This window comes from Balaenoptera borealis (assembly GCF_965194805.1).
Source record: "Balaenoptera borealis genome assembly, chromosome: 16".
NCBI classification, from domain to species: Eukaryota; Metazoa; Chordata; class Mammalia; order Artiodactyla; family Balaenopteridae; genus Balaenoptera; species Balaenoptera borealis.
The window spans coordinates 83,871,273-83,891,032 of record NC_138872.1 but is presented as its reverse complement, the minus strand read 5'-3'; the positions used below and the strand labels follow the sequence as shown (position 1 = coordinate 83,891,032).

The 19,760-nt window shown below is 47.4% G+C and overlaps 4 protein-coding genes across 17 annotated transcripts in view; 2 read left to right on the top strand and 2 right to left on the bottom strand.

Moving 5' to 3' along the window:
• EIF2AK1 (eukaryotic translation initiation factor 2 alpha kinase 1) overlaps window positions 1-10,173 on the top strand; it is a 30,372-nt gene extending 20,199 nt beyond the window's left edge. For 3 of the 5 annotated variants that reach the window (XM_082360001.1, XM_082359999.1, XM_082360000.1), the window contains exons 12-15: window positions 5,473-5,584; window positions 5,823-5,905; window positions 6,985-7,218; window positions 9,379-10,173. In XM_082360001.1, the coding sequence (XP_082216127.1) occupies window positions 5,473-5,584; window positions 5,823-5,905; window positions 6,985-7,218; window positions 9,379-9,489 (540 nt within the window). In that variant the 3' untranslated portion in view covers window positions 9,490-10,173. Of the gene's footprint in view, window positions 1-5,472; window positions 5,585-5,822; window positions 6,025-6,984; window positions 7,219-9,378 lie in introns of those variants that run through there. The other 2 variants (XR_014235641.1, XM_082360002.1) reach the window with 2 other exon arrangements.
• ANKRD61 (ankyrin repeat domain 61) lies at window positions 8-5,466 on the bottom strand. Its single transcript, XM_082360035.1, has 3 exons — window positions 4,277-5,466; window positions 3,243-3,337; window positions 8-1,782 (listed from the first exon to the last, which is right to left on the bottom strand). The coding sequence occupies exons 1-3, from the start codon at window positions 4,490-4,492 to the stop codon at window positions 840-842; spliced, it is 1,254 nt and encodes a 417-aa protein (XP_082216161.1). The 5' UTR covers window positions 4,493-5,466; the 3' UTR covers window positions 8-839.
• On the bottom strand, window positions 10,170-18,093 carry AIMP2 (aminoacyl tRNA synthetase complex interacting multifunctional protein 2). 2 transcript variants are annotated; one of them, XM_082360011.1, is made up of 4 exons: window positions 17,973-18,093; window positions 13,495-13,701; window positions 11,527-11,758; window positions 10,170-10,699 (listed from the first exon to the last, which is right to left on the bottom strand). In XM_082360011.1, exons 1-4 carry the CDS (start codon window positions 17,985-17,987, stop codon window positions 10,311-10,313), a joined length of 843 nt encoding a protein of 280 aa, XP_082216137.1. In that variant the 5' UTR covers window positions 17,988-18,093; the 3' UTR covers window positions 10,170-10,310. The 2 variants fall into 2 exon arrangements, with proteins under 2 accessions (XP_082216137.1, XP_082216136.1); XM_082360010.1 differs by having other exon boundaries at window positions 17,853-18,031.
• LOC309613304 (radial spoke head 10 homolog B-like) overlaps window positions 18,071-19,760 on the top strand; it is a gene marked incomplete at its 5' end in the record, with an annotated part of 67,078 nt that continues 65,388 nt past the window's right edge. For 8 of the 9 annotated variants that reach the window (XM_082359974.1, XM_082359975.1, XM_082359972.1 and 5 more), the window contains one exon: window positions 18,148-18,362. In XM_082359974.1, coding sequence (XP_082216100.1) covers window positions 18,148-18,362 — 215 coding nt within the window. Of the gene's footprint in view, window positions 18,363-19,760 lie in introns of all 9 variants that reach the window. The other variant, XM_082359973.1, reaches the window with a different exon arrangement.

Below are 19,760 nucleotides of genomic sequence, written 5' to 3'. Positions count from 1 at the left end.
GTAAGTGGGGAAGATTAAATCATTGACAGCTGCTTACAGGGATGACTTGGGTATTGGTTTACTGAATTAAATGAGATCATGTACCCTAGTTTATTTACCTTGGAGGTTATCATTACCTTTATATTGTATAAATCATTGTTCCATAGGTCTAGAATGTGAAAACTTTAGATTGAATTTAAAAGGAGTAATCTTTGGGCATTCGAAAATTCTAGCTGTCTTCAGGTAGTAAGTGTGCTTTGAGTACTAATATAACTGATGATGCTAAATGTATTTCATGCTGACAAAAATACTCATTTCTGCCTTAGAGGTAAAATGTTTCTGTAATTATCCCTCTTAAAAGAAATTTAACGTGGGAAATTTTTTTCTGCTGTTTTAAATATCTGTAATGACTATTCCAATTTTTATAAAAGAATATCAAGAAAGAGAGAAAATAGGGAATTCCCTGGCGGTCCAGTGGTTAGGACTCCATGCTTTCACTGCTGGGGGTGCGGGTTCAGTCGCTGGTTGGGGAACTAAGATCCCGCAAGCCGTGCGGCATGGCCAGAAAATAAAAAAAGAGAGAGCGAGAGAGAGAAAATATATTTACTACTTTGGCTGAGAGTTTTAATTTACTTACTTTTGGGGCAAAAATTAAATCATGGAAAATGCATTTAAAAGACTATTTAGGAAGAAAAAGTTAATGTGCAAATCATTTTATTTTTTGAAAAAGGTTTAAGAACCAGTAGTTTGTACATTTGGGATGTATAAGGTGATGGGTTAAGTATTTTCTGGGTAGACGTCTAGTCAGAAAATGCGATGTGAGTTACTGAAGTTCTGTGGCTCTGTGCAACTTTGAGATCTTATTTCAGGAGGTGAGCTAAATCATAATAACCATATACAGAATTCCAGATCTTCCCTGGGAGAAGTCGCTTCAAGTGCTGTTTGTATGTCTCCCCATAAATATTTCTGACGTTTCTTTTACAGTTGTCCTCTAGGGATAAGGGTTTTTGAGATAACTTTATTGGGGTTTCCCTTAGGAGGTGGAATTCTGGGAGCATGATTCCTGCAGGTAGAATTCCTTGGTTATTGGTCAGTCTCAAAGGATAAGAGTGGTAAAGCAGCCTGGTGAGAAGTGCCGTGTCTCTTATATTGGAACCGCGCAGAAGGTACATATATATCGGAGATTCCCCATTTCTTGTTAATATGTTAACATTGGCTTCAAATTCGAGCAAGAGATTGATTATTGCCTCTGTGCCTCCAAAACACACCTCGTGGATCGCGGCTTGACCTTCATGGTCCTGGGTATTTACTTGGGCTCCGTGAACAAGCAGCAGGCGGGTGCAGCTCAGGCCCGCGGCCAGCAGCCGGCCGGCCTTGCTTGACGTGGTGCACACCGCCAGCTTCAGGGCCGTGTTGCCCGTGGAGGAGACGGCGCAGTTGACGTTCGCCCCGTGGGCAGTGAGCGTTTCCATCGTCTCCTTATTCAGTACATCTGCAGCCACGTGCAGGGGTGTCATGCTGGACTCGTTCATGGCGTTGACCTGGGCACCGTTCTGGGCCAGGATGGAGAGAACCGGGGAGGTGCCGTACGTGATGGCCAGATGGAGGGGGGAGCGCCAGTTGTCGGCCACTCGCGCATTCACCTGGGCCCCGTGTTCGCACAAAATGCACAGACACAGGACTGCGTCGTTCTGGATGTCCGTCAGCATCCTTTGGATTCTGTTCCCCGGCTTCGTCCACGTGGTAGAGGCGATGGGCCAGTGCAGGAGCATCAGGCGGAGCGTGATGAGGCCTCTCGTGTCCCTGGAATAGGTACTGATGGCAGATTACACTCAATTCACAGCGGGAATGGCTCGACGCGGAGAGCTACTACTTAAGAAGGCAACATTTATTTAAGATAATCCCCCGTAATTACTCTAAAGAAGTGTTTGAGAATCTGCATTGCTGTTTAATTTCTTGGGGTATCCCAGCGTCTTGGGGGGACAGAGTGGTATGCATCCCAGCACGGAGGGGCCCAGCTTCCTGTCGCAGCTCGTGTCAGCTGTGTTACTCCTGCTGGGACGGCGGCCTCTTCCAGGCTGCATCTCAGTTAGCTCTGTGTCCACAGCCCCTCAGGGCTGTGCTGAGATAGCAGCCAGTCAGTAGAATTGTGCGGACTCGAGTGTGATCCGGGATTCCCACAGAAGTGAGCCGTGAGGGGCCAGAACGCCCGCTAACTCAGTCCCTGGTGGCCCCGCACCTGCTCCTCTACCTGACCTTTTCACTCGCGTGTGTGGATGGCAGGGGCTGCAGCTGGAGTTTATCGTCAGTCCCTGCCCAGCACAGGCGGAGTGAGAGTTTGACAACTCGGCCCTCATCTCCTTTCCTGAAATCTCTCAGGATTGCCTCCAAAATTCCTTGATTGTGGCAGAGAAAAGGGAAGGTCTCTTATGAGCATCTGACCGCTCCACTGGGATTAGAAGATGACTTTCAGTTCACCTGTTGATTTAGTGTAAGCCCTGCACCAGGGGTGTGGGGAAACAGCAGAGTCCCCACGCTGCAGAGCCTACAGTCAGGTGTGGAAGCATTAATCCGAAAGAGCTAAGTAAACAGGCCAGTGGGCAAAGTTCTCGCGAGGTCTGCAGGCCCCATCCAGGGTGAGAAAGGGTGGGAAGGGTGTACTGAGGAATCCTCTGGGTCGTGGGGGGGAAGGTGATGGTCCAGTCCTGGGAGGACCTGCAGAGCTGGGGTGGGGCTCGGGGGCAGGGTGAGAGCACGACGGGGTGGGGGCGCCCTTCCGGAGCGTGGTAAGGATTTGGGGCTCGACTCTCTTTTATACCGTGTACTTCTCCCATTCATTCAGATGGTATTTATTGGGCACTTAGGAAGTGTCAGCATTGGTTTAGGTGGTGAAGATACATTGGGAAGCAAGATAAACTTCTTTCCAAGAAAATCCCTTGCCTATTTCCATTTTTTTATTTTTCATATCTAACTTAGGTTGTTAAACTCCCTGAGGGCTGTGACCAGGACTTAATTTGCCACAACACCATTGCTGAGCGCTTAATACTCACGATGCTTTAAGTGGGCTGACTGATTTGTGTTCCTGTATTATTTCCAGTTTTTCAGAGGATCTCATCTAGTCAGTAAGGAAATTGGTTTATTCCAAACGTCGTAACCTGTAGTCCATCACCCATGGAGAATGGATGAGTCCAGACATGACCGGGAAAGGAACACAGATCGTGTGTGTCCTCATTTAGAAACAGTCACCTGTTGAGTTAACTTACCTTACTTCTGGGTCTGCACCGTGTTCTAACAAACAAAGCAAACTCTGTGCCTCGCGGTATTCCGCGGCCAGGTAGATGGGGATGATGGACTGCGTCTGCTTTGGGGGGAAAAAATACATTACAAGTAGCCCAATATAGTTAGAATAATTGTGTTAGCTTGCTATTTCAAAGGAAATAATTGTATTTAGCATCTCTTTGGTTCAGTATTTCTCTGTTATGTGCATTGAAATTCTCCTTTTGCCTGTTTTAAATTACCCCAAACCAGTCAATTTTATATTGATATTATAAAAATCTGTATTTTACATAAATGCAGATTTACCAAGGCAGCAGATATAATTTACTTAAAGCTTCGAAAGTTGATTCTTGTGAAGAGCTCATTGTGTAAAATTAATGGTCATTGCTATCAAGTCCCTTAGGCCTTAAATTAACCCAGAGAGTCATTGACAAGTAGGTTTTGTTTTTTCAGGCTTCGCCAAAGTCATAGTATCAGTAGTATAACCTGCACTTTTAGGGTTTCAAAGTTAATGCTGCTTGTATTCTGTCTATGATTAGCAGAGCTGTTTATGCAAGTTCTTTATACACACACACACACACACACACACACACACACACAGGCCTTTACAGCACGACTGCAAGATAAGGGCAGAGGGTGACTTTCTGAAAAAAATTTAAGTTATAAGGGTAATAATTACTGTATAAAAATTCAGAAAATGAAAAAGTATATGTAAAAAAGGGAGAAATAATTCCAGCACACAGACATAATCAGCATTGGCACGTTTGAGAGGATGAGATCAATGTTCTTCCAGCCACGCGAGCCCCAGTCTCTGCTCAGTCAGTGCCCCTGTGATCCCTGGCAGGAGTCGTCGCAGACTCAGCAGAACACGGCTTTGCGTGTGCAGGTGCTCGGCGTGGACCATCCAGCCTCGGGCACGGTGAGGGCAGCCAGGTGTAGTGAGTCCTCAGGAATCAGGTGGCGTTCCTTCTGAAGCATCACGTCTTTTTTCTAAAAGTGACCGAGACAAGGAAGAGGGTACTTGGCTCAGCAGTAATCTGTAGCCGGTGGAGCTGGCCAGAACGGTCATGGGCTCGTTGACGGGGCGGCTTCTGAGCAGAGCCCCGAGTGCGGTGCAGTCCTCCCTCAGGATGGCCTCGTAGAGCCTGGTGTGGAATGACACCGCCGCCCCCTCTTGCAGGGCCCGGGCCCCGTCAGCCACCAGCCCCCTGCTGCCTCTCTTGGTTATGTTTCCCATGAGTACAACTTCGAGAGGGGACTTAGGAATTCAGGGCAAACGCGTTACAGAATTGGTCAGTCTCAGTCTCTTTATGATTCTTTCCATTCAGTTCTAGAACTGTTGAGAATGGTATCCGTGAAGATGATGCATTTTTATATCAGAACCAAACTTTTTCACGTGTTGTTCCTGTATCTATAGTGCCAGATACAGGAGCACAGTTTCCAGGACTTTCTACTTAGTCACAAAAGCGTATCCAGATTATCATCTTGTACCTAAGATTGTTTCTGTTTTCTCTTCCCATTCACCTACTGTTAAAAAAAACCTGACAACGCTAAAATAAGGGAATTTATACAAACAAAACATTTACATTAAGAAGACCTAACTTTTAAGCTAAACACTTTCTAGTTTTTAATGGAATTCCGCCCCACCTCCAACAGAGGTGCGTTTTCCACTGGTCTGGGGGTAGTTCCATCGGGAAATGTGTTGGGTCTGTGATGATTGCTTCAGTAGAGTGAAATGTGTACCTTTAGAGTGTGACCTGGCCGTCCCCAACCCTGGCTAACATGTTAGATCATCTGGGAGCTTTAAAAAAATCAGTGTTTTCATTAAAAATAATAATAATCAAAGTCTTTGACTTGTTGAGAGGATAGTAGTTGTTAAAACCTTCTCGGTGACTCTGAGGTTCCGTCAGGGCTGAAATGCACTTGTGCACAAGCACGCTCTACATTAGTGGAATAAGCTGGGGACTGTAAGTAACGTTGATGCCTGTGTCCACCTCCAGGCAATCTGATTTAATCCGTCTGGGGAGTGGCTTGGCGGCTGAGATTTGTTTAAAGTTCCTCCGGTTATGCTAATGTGCGACTGAGTTTGAGAACCACTGCTCTCATTTTTAATTCTTGAGGGGCTATTGGCTCCTGAGTTGAAAACTCTTAACATCCACACGTTTTCACTGTTCATTCTAGAACACCGTGGAGTTGACCTGTTCTGTTTGTTTACAGCCCAGAAATATTTTTCTTCACGGCCCCGATCAGCAAGTAAAAATAGGAGACTTTGGCCTGGCCTGTGCAGACATCATACAGAACACAGACTGGGCCAATGGAAATGGAAAGAGTAAGTTTCTTTTGGTGGTTGTTTTTGTTTGTTTTTGCATTAAAAAAAGAGAGAGAGAGACATGGTTGAACGCTGTCAGTATTTAAAGAGAATCATAAAGACTTAACAGCAAAGGTGAGATTTAAAAAAAAAAGCAACTGTCATTTCCTTGGGAGCTGCAGTGCCCTGCTCAGTCAGGGGTCTTTATGTAGACAGTGCTAACCCCACCATGCTTCATCTCTGGCTTTTCAAATTACAGGAACACCCACACATACCTCCAGAGTGGGCACTTGCCTGTACGCTTCCCCTGAACAGTTGGAGGGATCCGAGTATGATGCCAAGGTAGTGTTTGTTCCCATCTACCCTTTCAGTGGACTTACCCTGCAGTCATAAGTAACAAGAAGTACAGTAAATGCAGTGGAAGGTCTGACGTCGAAGTGATTTGGAAATAGCGGAGTGTGGTAGGTTATCTCTTACATCAAACTACCATAGTGCGAAGCCTCACTTTTCAACTGAATCTGACTTTTTTAGGCTGTTTTACTATTTCCAAATCCGTGGGTGTCACAAAATAATTTTTGCAATGAGCTTTCCCTTTAAGATATCACCTTCCCCTCCGGAAGGCAGGATTCACCAAAGTCTGTTTTCAGCTGTTCATTCTGCTTTCAAGCTTAGGTAAATCAGTGCCCCCGACAAGTGTGACACTTGCTTCCCTCTGAGGTAGAATGAAGATGTGGAAAAGTTTTAATCCAGCTCGTTCCTCAAAGGAATGTTAAGTAAATTCTTTTCTCAAAATAACAGCCTAGTAAATTTTCTTCCTTTTGATGAATCATTCAACTTTTTAGTGACTGGGAAAGAGCTGCCAGAAAAACCATGGCAGCTCCGAAAATCCTACGTAGTAAACACCTTCCTAAAAGACTGTTTTTAGGAAAAGTGACAGGTTTTATGCAGAGTTTGCTAAAAGTTTACCAAGAATGCCTAACTCTGAGCGGAGGCAGAGGTGGGACCGGGGTAGGCCGCAGGGACCCTCGGTGGCCTCTCATGTCTCTCTCAGGCTATACCTGGCCTGGGTTTTCAAGGAGCAGTGGAGTCAGTTGTATGGTAGTGACCGCTCTGGGTGGCCGCGATCACCCCTGCCCCTCGCCTGGCCCTCAGTCCTTCGTGCCCCTGGATGCCCCTTTTTGGTGTTAGAGCTGGGGATTGCAAGAGTACAGTCACCTGTCTGTAGATCACCTACAGTAGATCCAGCTGGCAGACACCTGCCTCTGTGAGGGACGAGCCCGCCCGCTGTGTTCCCTCCGTTGTAGGGACTGTCAATCATCCTTCTGTAGAAAATCCTCTCGCTTTTGAAAGGAAGGTGGGTGGGAATGGAAATGTTACTCTGTGTATTTCACTACTCATTGACCGTTTCCCCCCTTTTTCAGTCAGATATGTATAGCTTGGGTGTTATCCTGCTGGAGCTCTTTCAGCCGTTTGGGACAGAAATGGAGCGAGCACATGTTTTAACAGGTTTAAGAACTGGGCAGATCCCCGAGTCCCTCAGTAAAAGGTGTCCCGTCCAAGCCAAGTACATCCAGCACTTAACCAGAAAGAACTCATCCCAGAGGCCGTCTGCTGTTCAGCTGCTGCAGAGTGAACTGTTCCAAAATTCTGGAAATGTATGTATGATTTTTTTAATACTGGGGGAAATATGAAGCTTAAAATGGAATTTGTTTAAATTGTGAATCCCATTTCACGAAGAGCAGTTGAGCTTAGAATCAGGTTTATGGAAACAAAATATTTCAACCCATTCTCAGAGCTGCCAGTGGCATACCTGTCAGGTAAGCTAGATGACCGCTGCCAACTGTCTGCTCTGAAAATGGTCACATGGGCTCCAGTTTCGAGCCTCAGCTTGCTAAGTCAAAAGGTTTTAGTTTTCCTTTCCAACTATGGTATATGGCCTTTTATGAATTATTGCAAAGTCTCTACTAGTAGAAAGGCACACACACCAAAGGATGTAGGACAGCAGTGATTCTCAGGGGAGCTGGAGCATCTGTGGCCGAGACCGCCTTACCCAACCTAAGATCTCAGCATCCCAGTGTGCGAGTCTGGTTTTCTGTCCTGTGAGGAGGTCCTGCTCCAGGCAGCCCAACCCCTTCCTCCTTCCTGACATGTTGTTTCAGTGCCAGGTATAAACAGAAACTTTCTAAGACTTAAAAAAGCTTGATTCAAAGAGAAAGTCACAGGTTCTCTAGTGCTTTGCTACTCAGAGTGGGTCCTCCGACCAGCGGCATCAGCCTTACCTGGGAGCTTGTTAGAAACACAGGCTCCGGGGCGCCACCCCAGACCTGCATTGTAGCGAGATCGCCGAGTAATTTATACGCAGCGTTGTGTGGATGCGCCGGTTCCAGAGTGCAGTCTCCAGACCAGCATAAAATCACCATGAATCACCAGAATTCTTAGACCCTCCCCTTCCCCCACCGACCTATTAAAAGAGACATCTGGGGGAGAAGGGGCTGCTCTCTGTGCTTCCACAAACCCTCGAAGCGGTTCTGATGCACACGAGTTGGGGAACCACTTGCAACTGGTTAGTTGATTTGTCTTTTGTTTAAGGCTTATTTCTTTTCAAGTAAAACAGTGAATTTTAGTAGATTGAACGGTAAACAGGTAGGTGTAGTGCTTTTCTCTCAGTCTCTGAAAATAGCAGATGTGGTTGTTGAATTGATATCCTTGTATGGAGAGAATTTTCTAACTCCCTGTGGAGCTAGAGTAGAGACCGTAGTTATTTGTTGTTAATGGTAAGGATTTCTCCTTCTTGTAGAATTGTTTATAGAGTAACCTATGCATACCTGTACAGATAAATTTGCATAGACAGGTGGCCCTCACTTTGCACTTTGTGTAGTGCAGGACTGTGAAAATGACCACGCAGAGCTCACAGCATACAAAAGGAGCTTAAAAATCAATGGGAAAAGTTACAGTTGTTCCATGACCTTTAAAAATGTTTGTCAGAACATTAAAACTCTCTTATTATCAGTTACAGATATATGCGGAAATGAAAAAAATTATAAAACTATAATTGAGAATTAAAGTGTTTCAAGAGTAGCTTGAATAGTGCCCACCTTCATCTTGTCCTGTAACTTAGCACATGGAGTGAGCACCTTTTCTTTGCCTTGGTGACTTGTCATACTCCTTGCTAAGTTTGGATCAGTTTCTGGCATTTTACCTTTGGCACTTTTGATGTTATGGTCTGCCTCCAGGAGTTCTTTTAATGTGAAGTTTTCTTGGGGACATCTTCACCCTCTTCCTGTTCACGTTGATAAGCTGTCTGCACTCAGTGTGTCTGATGGTGGCGGGATCGGCGTTCCCGCGATCAGCTGCTCCGTCTGTAACACCGTGCGTTTGATACTCACTTCTCGCGTCCTCACTTTTCATTACTTTGCTGTACTTTCATCTTTGTTGGCCAGTTCCGTCTTTCAAAAATGTCACGTGGGCTTATCACTGGGAGACAGGAGGCAGCACAACTCCACACGCTGCCTGTGTGTGAACCGACTAACAGGTGCACGGTGACCAACCACCAGAGCCTTTGAAAGAAGTGATGATTGTTCCTGATGATGACATGTATGGTGGGTCACAATGTTTTGTGGACTGAAGCGCTAAGGCAATTAGAGTCACTGTACCTTGGTAACTGACACTTGACCCACGTTGCTGGGTGACGCGTAATAAGCTGTGAGAACTGGAATCCACGCATATTGGAACTGTGCAAAGAGAGGCAGCCCTGTATATTTAAAAGTAAAGGAAGAAGCCGTTTTAACGGAGCTTAAAATTTTCTCTCTGTACAGGTTAATCTCACCCTACAGATGAAGATACTAGAGCAAGAAAAAGAAATTGAAGAACTAAAGAAGCAGCTAAGTCTCCTCTCTCAAGGCAAAGGGGTTAAGAGAGTGACATGAAAGATGGGGGTGTGCCCATCTAGCCTCAATAGGCTCTATAAATATGAGTGGACTTTTTAAGCTAAATAGTCAACTGGAATGTAAATTTTCAATCTTTATTAGGGTATGGCTGGTATAACTCTAATCGTATTTAGTAAGCCTGTATAAGACTTACTAAAGTGAGGTTGTGAAAGTACCTTTTAAGGCTGGCATTTTGAACCTAAGACTGCTCGAGACGAAACCTGTTCTGTTCTTGCCTTTCTCCTACCCCACACACTCCTTTTCCTGGACTTCTCACTTTAGTATTACCATCCATCCAGTCTCTGAAAGTGAAAGTGTAGGCCTCATCCTCAGCTGTTCTTTCTCTTTTGAACTCTGCCTGTTGACCACCAAGTCCTCCTCTAGGTTCTACTGCAGAGACCTAAGTGTGCTCTGGACCCATCGCTGCCCAAGCCCAGGCCCGCGCACTAGCTGCACCGTTCCAGGTTGACAGCTGCTGGCCTTCCTACCCTCCACGCTGCGCTGTTCCCACGGGCTCCCTCCTTCCTCACAGACTTGCTTCCCCCCAAGTCTACATTCCTCGAAGGCAGTGATATGATACGTTCATATTTGTACCCCAGTGTGCCTGCCACGTAGCTGGCAATTGTCACGGTATATTGCATACAGTGTTGCTGGATTTTAAATAAAATGAAAACCACAGATTAATTATATGATGCATTTATTGATATTTAACCACTGGCCTAAATAAAGACTTTGATTTTAGTACAAGTCCCTTTACCAATAATAGGCACAAAACAGCACCATCCTTAAAATTTAAACCCTTTAAAATCAGTGACTGAGGTTCACTGAAGGAGCTTGAGGGCCGTGTGAAAAGGGGCCAGGTTTTCACAGGCCCTCATCCACTTCTGCACGTTGGCTGGCGCTGTCCCACTGCAGCCCCCTGTCTGCTGGAGAACGGACCACAGCACGACATCCGCCACCGTGAGTTCATTCCCAACGAGCCAGGGGCTTTTCCCGAGAGCAGAGTTCATGGAGCGGAACACAGCGGCTTTTTCTTTACTGCTTCCCTCTTTTAGCTGAAAAATAGCTATATCTACCCAGCTATCTATGAGGGTTAAATTCACAGCATCCTGCTTCTGGCCAAAGAGAGAGAACAGGAAGCGTGCAATGTTCCCTTCTCCTTCGATGGGACACATCGTTTGGACACTGAACTTCATCTGAGTCTTCGGCACTGAAAAGAAATAAGCACTCTGTGAAATGTCAACAAGAGCAGCGCCGCCGGAGGAAGTGCTTGTAGAGCGTGGCAAGGGGAGTCCCTGTTAGTCACGAACCGGTGGCGAGGGAAAGTGTATTTTCAAGAAAATCGCAGTTTTAGTCGGCCTCCAAAAGGTTAGTAATATTCAAGAAAGTTTAAACTGCAGGTTTAAACAGTGCAAACTGTAAGTTATAAAGCAACCATTTCTGGTATTTGATGATGACAGTTTTCAAGCTAGAAGGGACCTCAGACCATCTGTTCCAACCCCTGTTCCTAAGGATCTAGGCATGAGGCCTGCAGACCAGGGGTCCCATCTCCCGGGCCAGGACCTCCTGCCGCCCTCACCCTGGCTCTCCACGTGTGGCTGAGGGCAGCAAGGCCTCGATGGATGGACATAAACTCAATTCCCTCTGTAGTAACTTAACCGGGAGAAGCGCACACAGCAGTGAGATAATGAATAAATGACATCCTGCCAGCCTTTAATGGGTAACGTCCATTACAAGAGGACGTCGATGTCCCCATAATGATAGGTTTTGGAATGTGAGGGCAAGACGGCTGTGACAGCCGTGACTCCCCTGCCCTGGCTGGTTAGACAGGATTCCCTCGGAGACTGCTCTCAGTCGAGACCTCCACCTTCCCAGAGGAAGAAGAGCATCTCTGGGCCGAGGTGCACCTGCTCCTCTTGGAGAACCCCCCCCGCCCCCCCCCCGGCCGCAAGCTCTCTGGACTTTGCCGGCCAGCAGCTGCAGACCGCCCCTTTCCCATCCCCCACTGCCTCCCAGTCACCCGGCCCCTCCGCTTACCATCCTTCCAAATCAGAGTGAAACCCAGCTGGTACTCGTGACGGGGCTGTTGCCTCGTCTGCTCGCCGAAGCACCTGAGGAGGTTTGCCGGCACGCTCTTGACCGCTGAGTGCGTGTGGACGGTGGACAGGACCTTGTAGTGGTCACAGAGCAGCCGGTGCAGCACGAGCAGGGAGAGGGGTGGCGAGGCGGGGTTGGCGTTGATCACGATGTCCTTCAGCGCCCCGTAATCCTGGGGAGCAAACCCCAACAGGGCAGATGACACCAACAGCAACCTGAGTGCCGACACTGTACCAGGTGCTGTGCTTAGACCCCCACCAGGCTTCTCTAAAGAATCGTCACCTCCCGGGAAGAAGGAACTAATGTCACCCCACCTGCAGCCAAGGCTGCGAGTGCTGGGGATGGAAGGAAGCTACCAAGGGGGCTCGGCTCGGTAGGAAGCAGGGGACGGCAGCCGACTCCACCCCTCCACCCCTGCACCGCTGCTCCCAATAAATAACAGGTGACTCCACTCAAATTAGCGCAACGTGTTAGGATTGACACCTCTATTTGTCCCTAAGTTAAAAAAAAAAAATCACACGTGTAACTACTCCATTTACTAAATCTTTCTAATGCCCGACAGGATATAGTTTCTACAGCGATTTGTTTGAGTTACGTGTCAGTGAAGAACCCCTTGGAAAAGGGTCTTCGCTCAGGGAGATTTTAAAAAACTAGGTGTGAATTCAAGTGCCAAAACGCACTGCCTTTTTATTTTATTTTGTTTTTAAAATGTATTTTATTGAAGTATAGTTGATCTGCAACACGCACTGCCTTTAGATGCGGACTATCTTCTTTCTGTACATCCGCTCTTCATAACTAATGAACTCATATGATACGACAGAGGCCAGACTCTGTGGCTTTCTGTCCACAGCCGGCCACAATCTGGCCTCTGGTCTTGCACTCCTGACCGATGCCCTTCATGTGGACCTATGCTGGATGCTCTGCATTTCTCTGAGCGTAGCGTGTTACTTGATGCTGTGCCTTCTGCGCTATCAAGATTTATCTGAAGCACCGTGTGCTCTGGGAGGCCCCCCCGGCACGCTGGGACACCCGGCACAGCTGTCTTACCGACTCACCCCCTGTGCAGACTGGCTCCCTGGGGGACTAGCTGAGAGGGGTCTCATGGGCCCCCGGTGCATGCAAACACGAACTGGGCGATGAAGGGACACATGAGTGCAGAGGGACGGACGTTACCAAAAACAGCTCTGGGGGAGACATGGCGGTGCTGCCTCCGCTTGCTAGGTCTTTAAGCAGGACCGTTTTCTATCACCAATTCCGGGGGGGGGGGGTGCTAGCAGGGATTCTCGGGACGAACCCTCTTGCACCCACTTGTAACAAGACATTCTTTCTTTGCGTAGCAGATTGTCCTCTAAATCAACTGAAGCCTGTAGACTGACATTAAAGGTGGCTGATGCAAGTGAATTTTAACACAGCAAACTGAATTTAAGCAAAATATGTCTGAGGTATGAGACTGTGACTGGCTTTTAGCAACAAATTGCAAAAGGATCGGTGGGATTTTTGCGCCTGGACAGCCAAGGCTCTGAAATTCAGGCCGCTCTCAAAGAGTTAGGGTTGACTCGGCTGAACCTCAGAGAAGCACTGAGTGAACGACCATTTCTCCAGGGCTCGGAGTCTGCCGGGAGCTGCCCCGAGTGGCAGGAAGCAGGGACTCTTGACTTCCTCTTCTGCCTAAGGATCGCCCCCGTTCTCCACCGGGTCTGAGAAATCCAGAAGCTGCATTAGAGCCTGCCTGGCTTCACTCAAAGCTCATGAATCTGTTCTGTGCAAAGGCACAATCAGAGGAGGAATGTGCTTTTTGCACCACCTTTGAAAACTCGAAAACCAAGGCTTTGGTCACACCGGCACAATTTTCCAGCACTAACATCCACCTAGCGCGCTGATGTTCTTTATCCTTCTAGATGCACTTACCTTTCCAAGCACGGAATTTAAGTCCAATGCACCGGTCGATAAAGCAGCGGGCTCGTCAGCTTGGATTATGTTGGTTACATCCAAGTCCGCATCTGGTGTCTGAATCATCTTGGAGAGACCATCGACCGCAGCTTTCAATTCATACAGACGTTTTAAAATATCATCTTGGCGGGACTCAAGAGCTTGAAGAGATGGGTCCGACTCTTCCTAAACAGACCAACATCAAAACGTTCACTTCCTCTCACATCAAAGCAGTCTGTTTGATCACTTGTCTTCCACTTAGTTCGAACCTCCCACCTTTCAGAAGACATTACAATGAGGTAGCAGAATCATCTCATTTGCCCCAGTCCAATAGGTAATGCAAATCAATCCCCAAATGCTATAAAACAAATAATGTTGTGCCTGAAAGCCACTTTGAAATTGTAGGACTCCTATTTCAGGTGATTTAGTCTTTAAGAACAGAGAATGAGAGAAGACGAACACAAATTGTCCTTTCTATCAAACTAGTTCAAAATACTTTGCGTAAATGAATAGAAAAAGATTGGGGGTGGCGATGAGGATGTAATCAACCATTTATACTAATAGAAGGAAAAAGGGAGCACACAGGTTAAAAAAACAGTGTCCTTAAGCTTGGAAGTATGTCCGGGGGGGGGTCAAATGATTCATTCCCCAAATCATTTTCTAGGCAATACTGGCACTCACATTATCTTAGAATCATCTAGAACTTTTTCACTGCTGAAATGTATTACTTCATAAAGAGGGAATATTCACATCCTTCATTCACTGAATCTTTGCATCTTTCTTGCCTGGTACAGTGGATTAGTACACCATAAGTAACTAACAATATTGGGTTGGCCAAAAAGTTCGTCTGGGTTTTTCCATAACGGGACTTTTTGGCCAACCCAATATTTGCTGAGAAATAAATCTCAAATCTCTACAGACTTACTTTATTATTTATTTAATTAATTAATTAATTTAATTTATTTATTTTTGGCTGCGTTGGGTCTTCGTTGCTGTGCGCGGGCTTTCTCTAGTTGCGGCGAGCGGAGGCCACTCCTCACCATGGTACATGGGCTTCTCACTGCGGTGGCTTCTCTTGTTGTGGAGCAAGGGCTCCAGGTGCGTGGGCTTCAGTAGTTGTGGCACACAGGCTCAGCAGTTGTGGTGCACAGGCCTAGCTGCTCTGCGGCATGTGGGATCTTTCTGGACCAGGGCTCGAACCCCTGTTCCCTGCGTTGGCAGGTGGATTCTTAACCACCGCGCCACCAGGGAAGTCCCTACCGACTTACTTTAAAAAGCAATAACAAGAAACCTCCCAGCAGTCACACTGTGCAACCTATTTTCAGATTCACAAGCTCTCACAAAAGATAATCCATTTGAGTCAAGAGAACAAAGAACACGTTAAGCGTGAGTAAGACACTCATGACTAGACAAAAGGGTCAGTAGGCAATGACCTTGAGTTTATTATAAACATGCACTCGTGGCCTTCCCGCGCATCCGCAACGAAGAGTAGCCCCCGCTCGCTGCAACTAGAGAAAGCTCATGTGCAGCAACGAAGACCCAATGCAGCCAAAAATAAATTAAATAAATAAAATTATTTTAAAAAATAATAAAAAATAAACATGCACTCATGATACAATGTGAGTGTTGGAAGAGTGCCTGCTCACATTTGTATGCTGGTGAGTTTAAGGAACATTTTGTTTCTCCCCTTGTCACTCACAACACTGCCCTCTTCGCAGAGCCAATTCATCACCAGCGGTTGTCAATTTTCTGGAATCCAATGACTTGTAAGTGTGCCTCCATGGTCAATGCCTGAGTCCAAGACACCATTTTTCACCTGGCCTACTTCCACTGGTCACCTTGCATCCATTCTGGTCCACCTCTCCAACCCACCCATCCCTATGATGGCAGCCAGAAATCAAAACAACCTCTTAGGCTAAAAAGCCTAACCCGGATTGATAAATAGCTTGTATGAATGGTTCTCTGGTTACCTCCTCTCCCATCATTCCCCCCATTGCTCTGGGCTCTGGCCATGCTGTTCTTTGGATCCTAAAACACACAGGCCCCCACCTGCCACAGGGCTTTTCCTCATCAGGTTCCCTCTGTCTGCAACATCCCTCCCCCTTCTCTCGGCTGGTTAATGCCGATTTACCCTAGAGCTGGATCTCCACGATCTCAGCTCCCCTCACCTGCTGCTCTTGTTTAAGATCAAACAGCAGAGAAATGCAAGATGACTACCATCTGGGTGGGATAAAGAAGGATAGAGTTCAGTGTGCCAATTAAATAATGTGGTGCTGACTGGAAATAAGTGTGCAAATGTGTGACTGGTAAGGCTACCACCTGTGTGATATCCTCATGTTACTCAATATCAGTCCTCCTGAGTAATACTTCCAATCTTTTAATCCAGCCTGTATGTGTGCATTCTTTGTGTACAACTTTGCTCATTTCTACAAATGGCAGTCGGGTCCCTGCCCAACCAGGGGCGAAGCACCTATCGTATTCAAAACCCGTCAACACTCACTGAAGACTGAACCCAGTACTGCGTGTGGAATGTGGCCTGTGATAAGAGCCCAGCATAGCTCGATCTGAGGAACGCAAGATGCTCAAGTTCTGCTTTACCTACCACACCTTGTAATGCTGGCCTGTTGTTTCCTTTGTTCAGGAGAAACTGTGACTTGGCATGTTGTGTTTATCCATTTGTGTTGTTTTACATGGATTTAGAAGCATTTTATTCTTTGTGTTGCTCTCATTTCCTCTGGAGATGCTAGATTTCTACTGATCTGTCCACATTGTTATCATCTGCTAAGTTATCACCTTCAAAGTTGCAAGTTCACAGTTAAATGCCCAAAGGAAGTTAGGCAGCATACTTAAAAAAAAAAAAAAAAAGAAAGGGGGACTTGGTCTCAAAAGGGATGTTATGCTCCCCACTCTGGGGTTTTCTTTTTGATTCCATGGGACTGTCCAGTTAAGGGGCACCAGACCATGCCTCCATGGGAATCTCCAGGTGAAGAGATACTGGACCATGCCTGCGTTTTTGCCTTAGCTCTGCAGTGAGACAACAGTTGTGTTATTTGGTTTCAAACTAAACTAACCACCACTCTTCCAATCGAGGCAGAAAGGTCTTACAACAAAGGATGACAGGGAAAACAAGCCACGAACGTTATCTATTCACTCATCTTGAGTCAGAATGGACAGAAAATCTCTCCAGCTGGAAAATTAAAATGTGTATTTGCAATTAATAAAAAAAGTCAAAGTTGAGCAGGTACTTTACAAAAGAGGTGAAATCAAAATGCCCAATAAACATGAAAAGGGGCTCGGCTGATTTAGAGGTCTCGGAGATCTGAACTAAATTACAGTAGGATGCCACTGTACACCCACCAGCTTTGGGGAGGGTGCCAGCATCAGAAATTCGTATACACCGCGGGTGAGAGCATAAACTGGGATGACCGCTTTGGAAAGCAATCTAGTCCAGTTGAAGACAGACCAGCCCACTGAGCCAGCGATCCCATCCCTTAGTATATACCCTATGCCTGCTCGTGTACAAGAATATTCTGCAAAATAATTCATAACGGCCTAAAATGCAAAACCAGCCGACGCCCGTGAGCAGCGGGACGGATAAAGCCGTGGGGGCACAGTCAAGCCAAGGAGCAGCAGACCGCAGAGCAGAAAACGCTTCGCTTTTTCATGGCAGCAAAGGGATTCTTCAAATCATATCTAGAAGAGGCAGCCAGACACTGCAGGGTACACGCTGCATGCTTCCACTTACGCCAAGACTACATGGTTTAGGGATGCATACTCAGGTGACAAAATAAGAGAGAAAAGCTGGACGCAATGACCGCGGAAGTCGGTAACTTTGGGGGTAGTTTTAAATGGGGCGCTGACAACGTGTTAACTTGAGTGGTGGTGACACTGGGATTCGCTTTATAATTCCTCAAAACGAGCATTTACGTGCTATTCGCTTTTCTGTGGGTAAAATTTCGTCATATAAAAGTTTAAGTAGTCATAAGCGCAAAAACAGATACCAGATGGATAGCTCCTTTAATAGATAAGAGTTACGGTCGTTCGGAGGCCGGCGGGCGCGTGAGGCTGGAGTGGGGTAGGCGATCGGGTCTGGTCCCCACGGTTTGTTCGAGACATTCGGGTCCCAAGGTCCGGGCCTGGAAGGACCCATGCCCCTAGTCCTCCAAGTGAGGGCCAGGGCGGCAGCGCGTGCGCACTGAACAAGAGGGCAGCGGGGCGGGGCGGGACCGCGGTGGAGCCAGGGCGCCTGAGCACTGGACGGGCGGGCGGTGGGACTAGAGCCTTGGCGCCTGGCACTGGGCTGGTGCGGGGCCGGGGCAAGGGCCGCGCGCTCCTACCTGCACGTGGCTCGCGGCTGGCGCGGGGCTGCCGATCCTACCGTGCACGTTGGGGAGCCGGTACATGCAGGTGGGAAGCTCTACACGGAGAGATCCACTGCCCTCGTGATAGGGCTTTACCTGGTACATCGGCATTGTGGAACCCAAGGGAGGGAAGGTGGCGGGTGAGAGACACGAACGCTCAGAAACCGTCCAAGTCCACGACAGGCTGCTGCCACCTCCTTTCCGACCCGGAGGCTGGCGTCCGGGAAAGCGCAATTCCTGTGCTCTAATTGGCCCCTGCTCATTCGACGTCATGGACTCGACCTTTGACACAACCAGTCAGCGAGAAGGAGAGGTGGGAGGCGTTCGTAGCCTTATCCGGAAGTGGCGGGACACAGTGTCGGAAGCAGCCAATGGGCGGCAGGGGGGGAGATTCCCTCCACCCCCCCAAACCGTGGGAGCGGCGGCGCAAACTGTTCCGATTCCCGAGTTAGGCTCTGCATCCATGGAGCGAGCCGACGGGCCGAGGTGAGCCGAGCTTGCAGCCTCCCCTCGCGGTCTCCCTGTCTAAGGCCCACAGCGTTCCAGACCCCTGAGGGGAAAGTGACCGCGGCGCTGAGCGAGCCGGCGGCACGGAGGCCCCAGGCCAGGCTCCTCGGCGCTCCCCCAACCCGCTGCCCTGTGGGTGCACTTTGAAGTCGGGGTCCGCGGGGGATTCGGCCCGCTGCCCGGACGCCGCCATGCATCTGTGGACCTGAAGCCGGAGCTTGAAATCCCAGTAGACGGAATTAATTTCCTTTTTACCTGGTTGCTCTCTTTTAATTTTTAAAATTGAGGGTTATTTTCGGGGAGGCTTTAAGGCACATGCTAATTTGCGGCGGACAGTTTTAAAAAACGCATTGCTTCTGTATCTCCTTGAGTATGCGATTACCGGCAGCTACACCGAATTAGGGGTAGCGAATCTTCGGGTAGCACTGTTGCACTGTGTCAGATTCCTGAATCCAGATTCGCTGTCTGTGTTTAAATGTTTTATCTCCACCCCTCCAAATAAATATCAGGAATGGACCTGTAGCCTATGGTGTCTTGCCAAATCAACAAATTTTTTAGAGATACTTTATTCCATTTTAAGTGGTGTCATCTGCAGTTTTTCCATTTAAGACAAATTTGAGTGGAATTCTGTGCAAGGTCGAATAAGAGTAAAGATGTTCTTTTTTTTTTTTTTTTTAACAAGGGTTTACCGAGGGTCTATTATGTGTTATCTGTTGTGGGAAATACCCAAAGATTTCCCTCCCAAGGATGCTCCTGTGTTCAGTTACACCCAAGTTATCAGTAAAACCGTTTACTAGAAATTGCTAAATTAGTGAACACGTAGACGAGAGGTAGTTCGCCAGGCAGAGGAGGAGGAGGCTACACACCTGTATGGGCAAGATGCAGTGTCTAAAAGAGAGAGAGAAAATAAGGTAGATTGGGGTCCAATTGTGACTAGATTTGAAACTTCATATAGCGGACAGTGGGATGCTAGTAAGTTTTTTTCTTTTTTAAATAATTATTTTTTGGCTGCATTGGGTCTTCATTGCTGTGTGCAGGCTTCTCATTGCTGTGGCTTTTCTTGTTGTGGAGCAGGGGCTCTAGGCATGGTGGCTTCAGTAGTTGCAGCACGTGGGCTCAGTAGTTGTGGCTCGTGGGCTCTAGAGCGCAGGCTCAGTAGTTGTGGCGCACGGGCTTAGTTGCTCCGCAGCATGTGGGATCTTCCCGGACCAGGGCTCGAACCCACGTCTTCTGCATTGGCAGGCGGATTCTTAACCACCACGCGACAAGGGAAGTCTGCTAGTAAGTTCTTAAAGCAGAAAAATTATTTGACCAGATTTGTGATTTCTAAAGTAACTCTGGTGGTAGCATGGAGGATTGATTGAAGTAGAGAGAAAA

Bases quoted from the DNA above. Each gene is read 5' to 3' on its own strand.
- ANKRD61 (XM_082360035.1), bottom strand. From the start codon at position 4,492: ATGGGAAACATAACCAAGAGAGGCAGCAGGGGGCTGGTGGCTGACGGG. The intron at 3,338-4,276 runs GTACCCTCTTCC...CCCCCAAAGCAG, and splicing joins ACAGATTACTGCTGAGCCAA to ACGCAGTCCATCATCCCCAT. The intron at 1,783-3,242 runs GTAAGTTAACTC...TACCTATTCCAG, and splicing joins GGTGCAGACCCAGAAGTAAG to GGACACGAGAGGCCTCATCA.
- AIMP2 (XM_082360010.1), bottom strand. From the start codon at position 17,987: ATGCCGATGTACCAGGTAAAGCCCTATCACGAGGGCAGTGGATCTCTC. The intron at 13,702-17,852 runs GTAGGAGCGCGC...TGGTCTGTTTAG, and splicing joins CAGCCGCGAGCCACGTGCAG to GAAGAGTCGGACCCATCTCT. The intron at 11,759-13,494 runs GTAAGTGCATCT...TTTGCTCCCCAG, and splicing joins TAAATTCCGTGCTTGGAAAG to GATTACGGGGCGCTGAAGGA.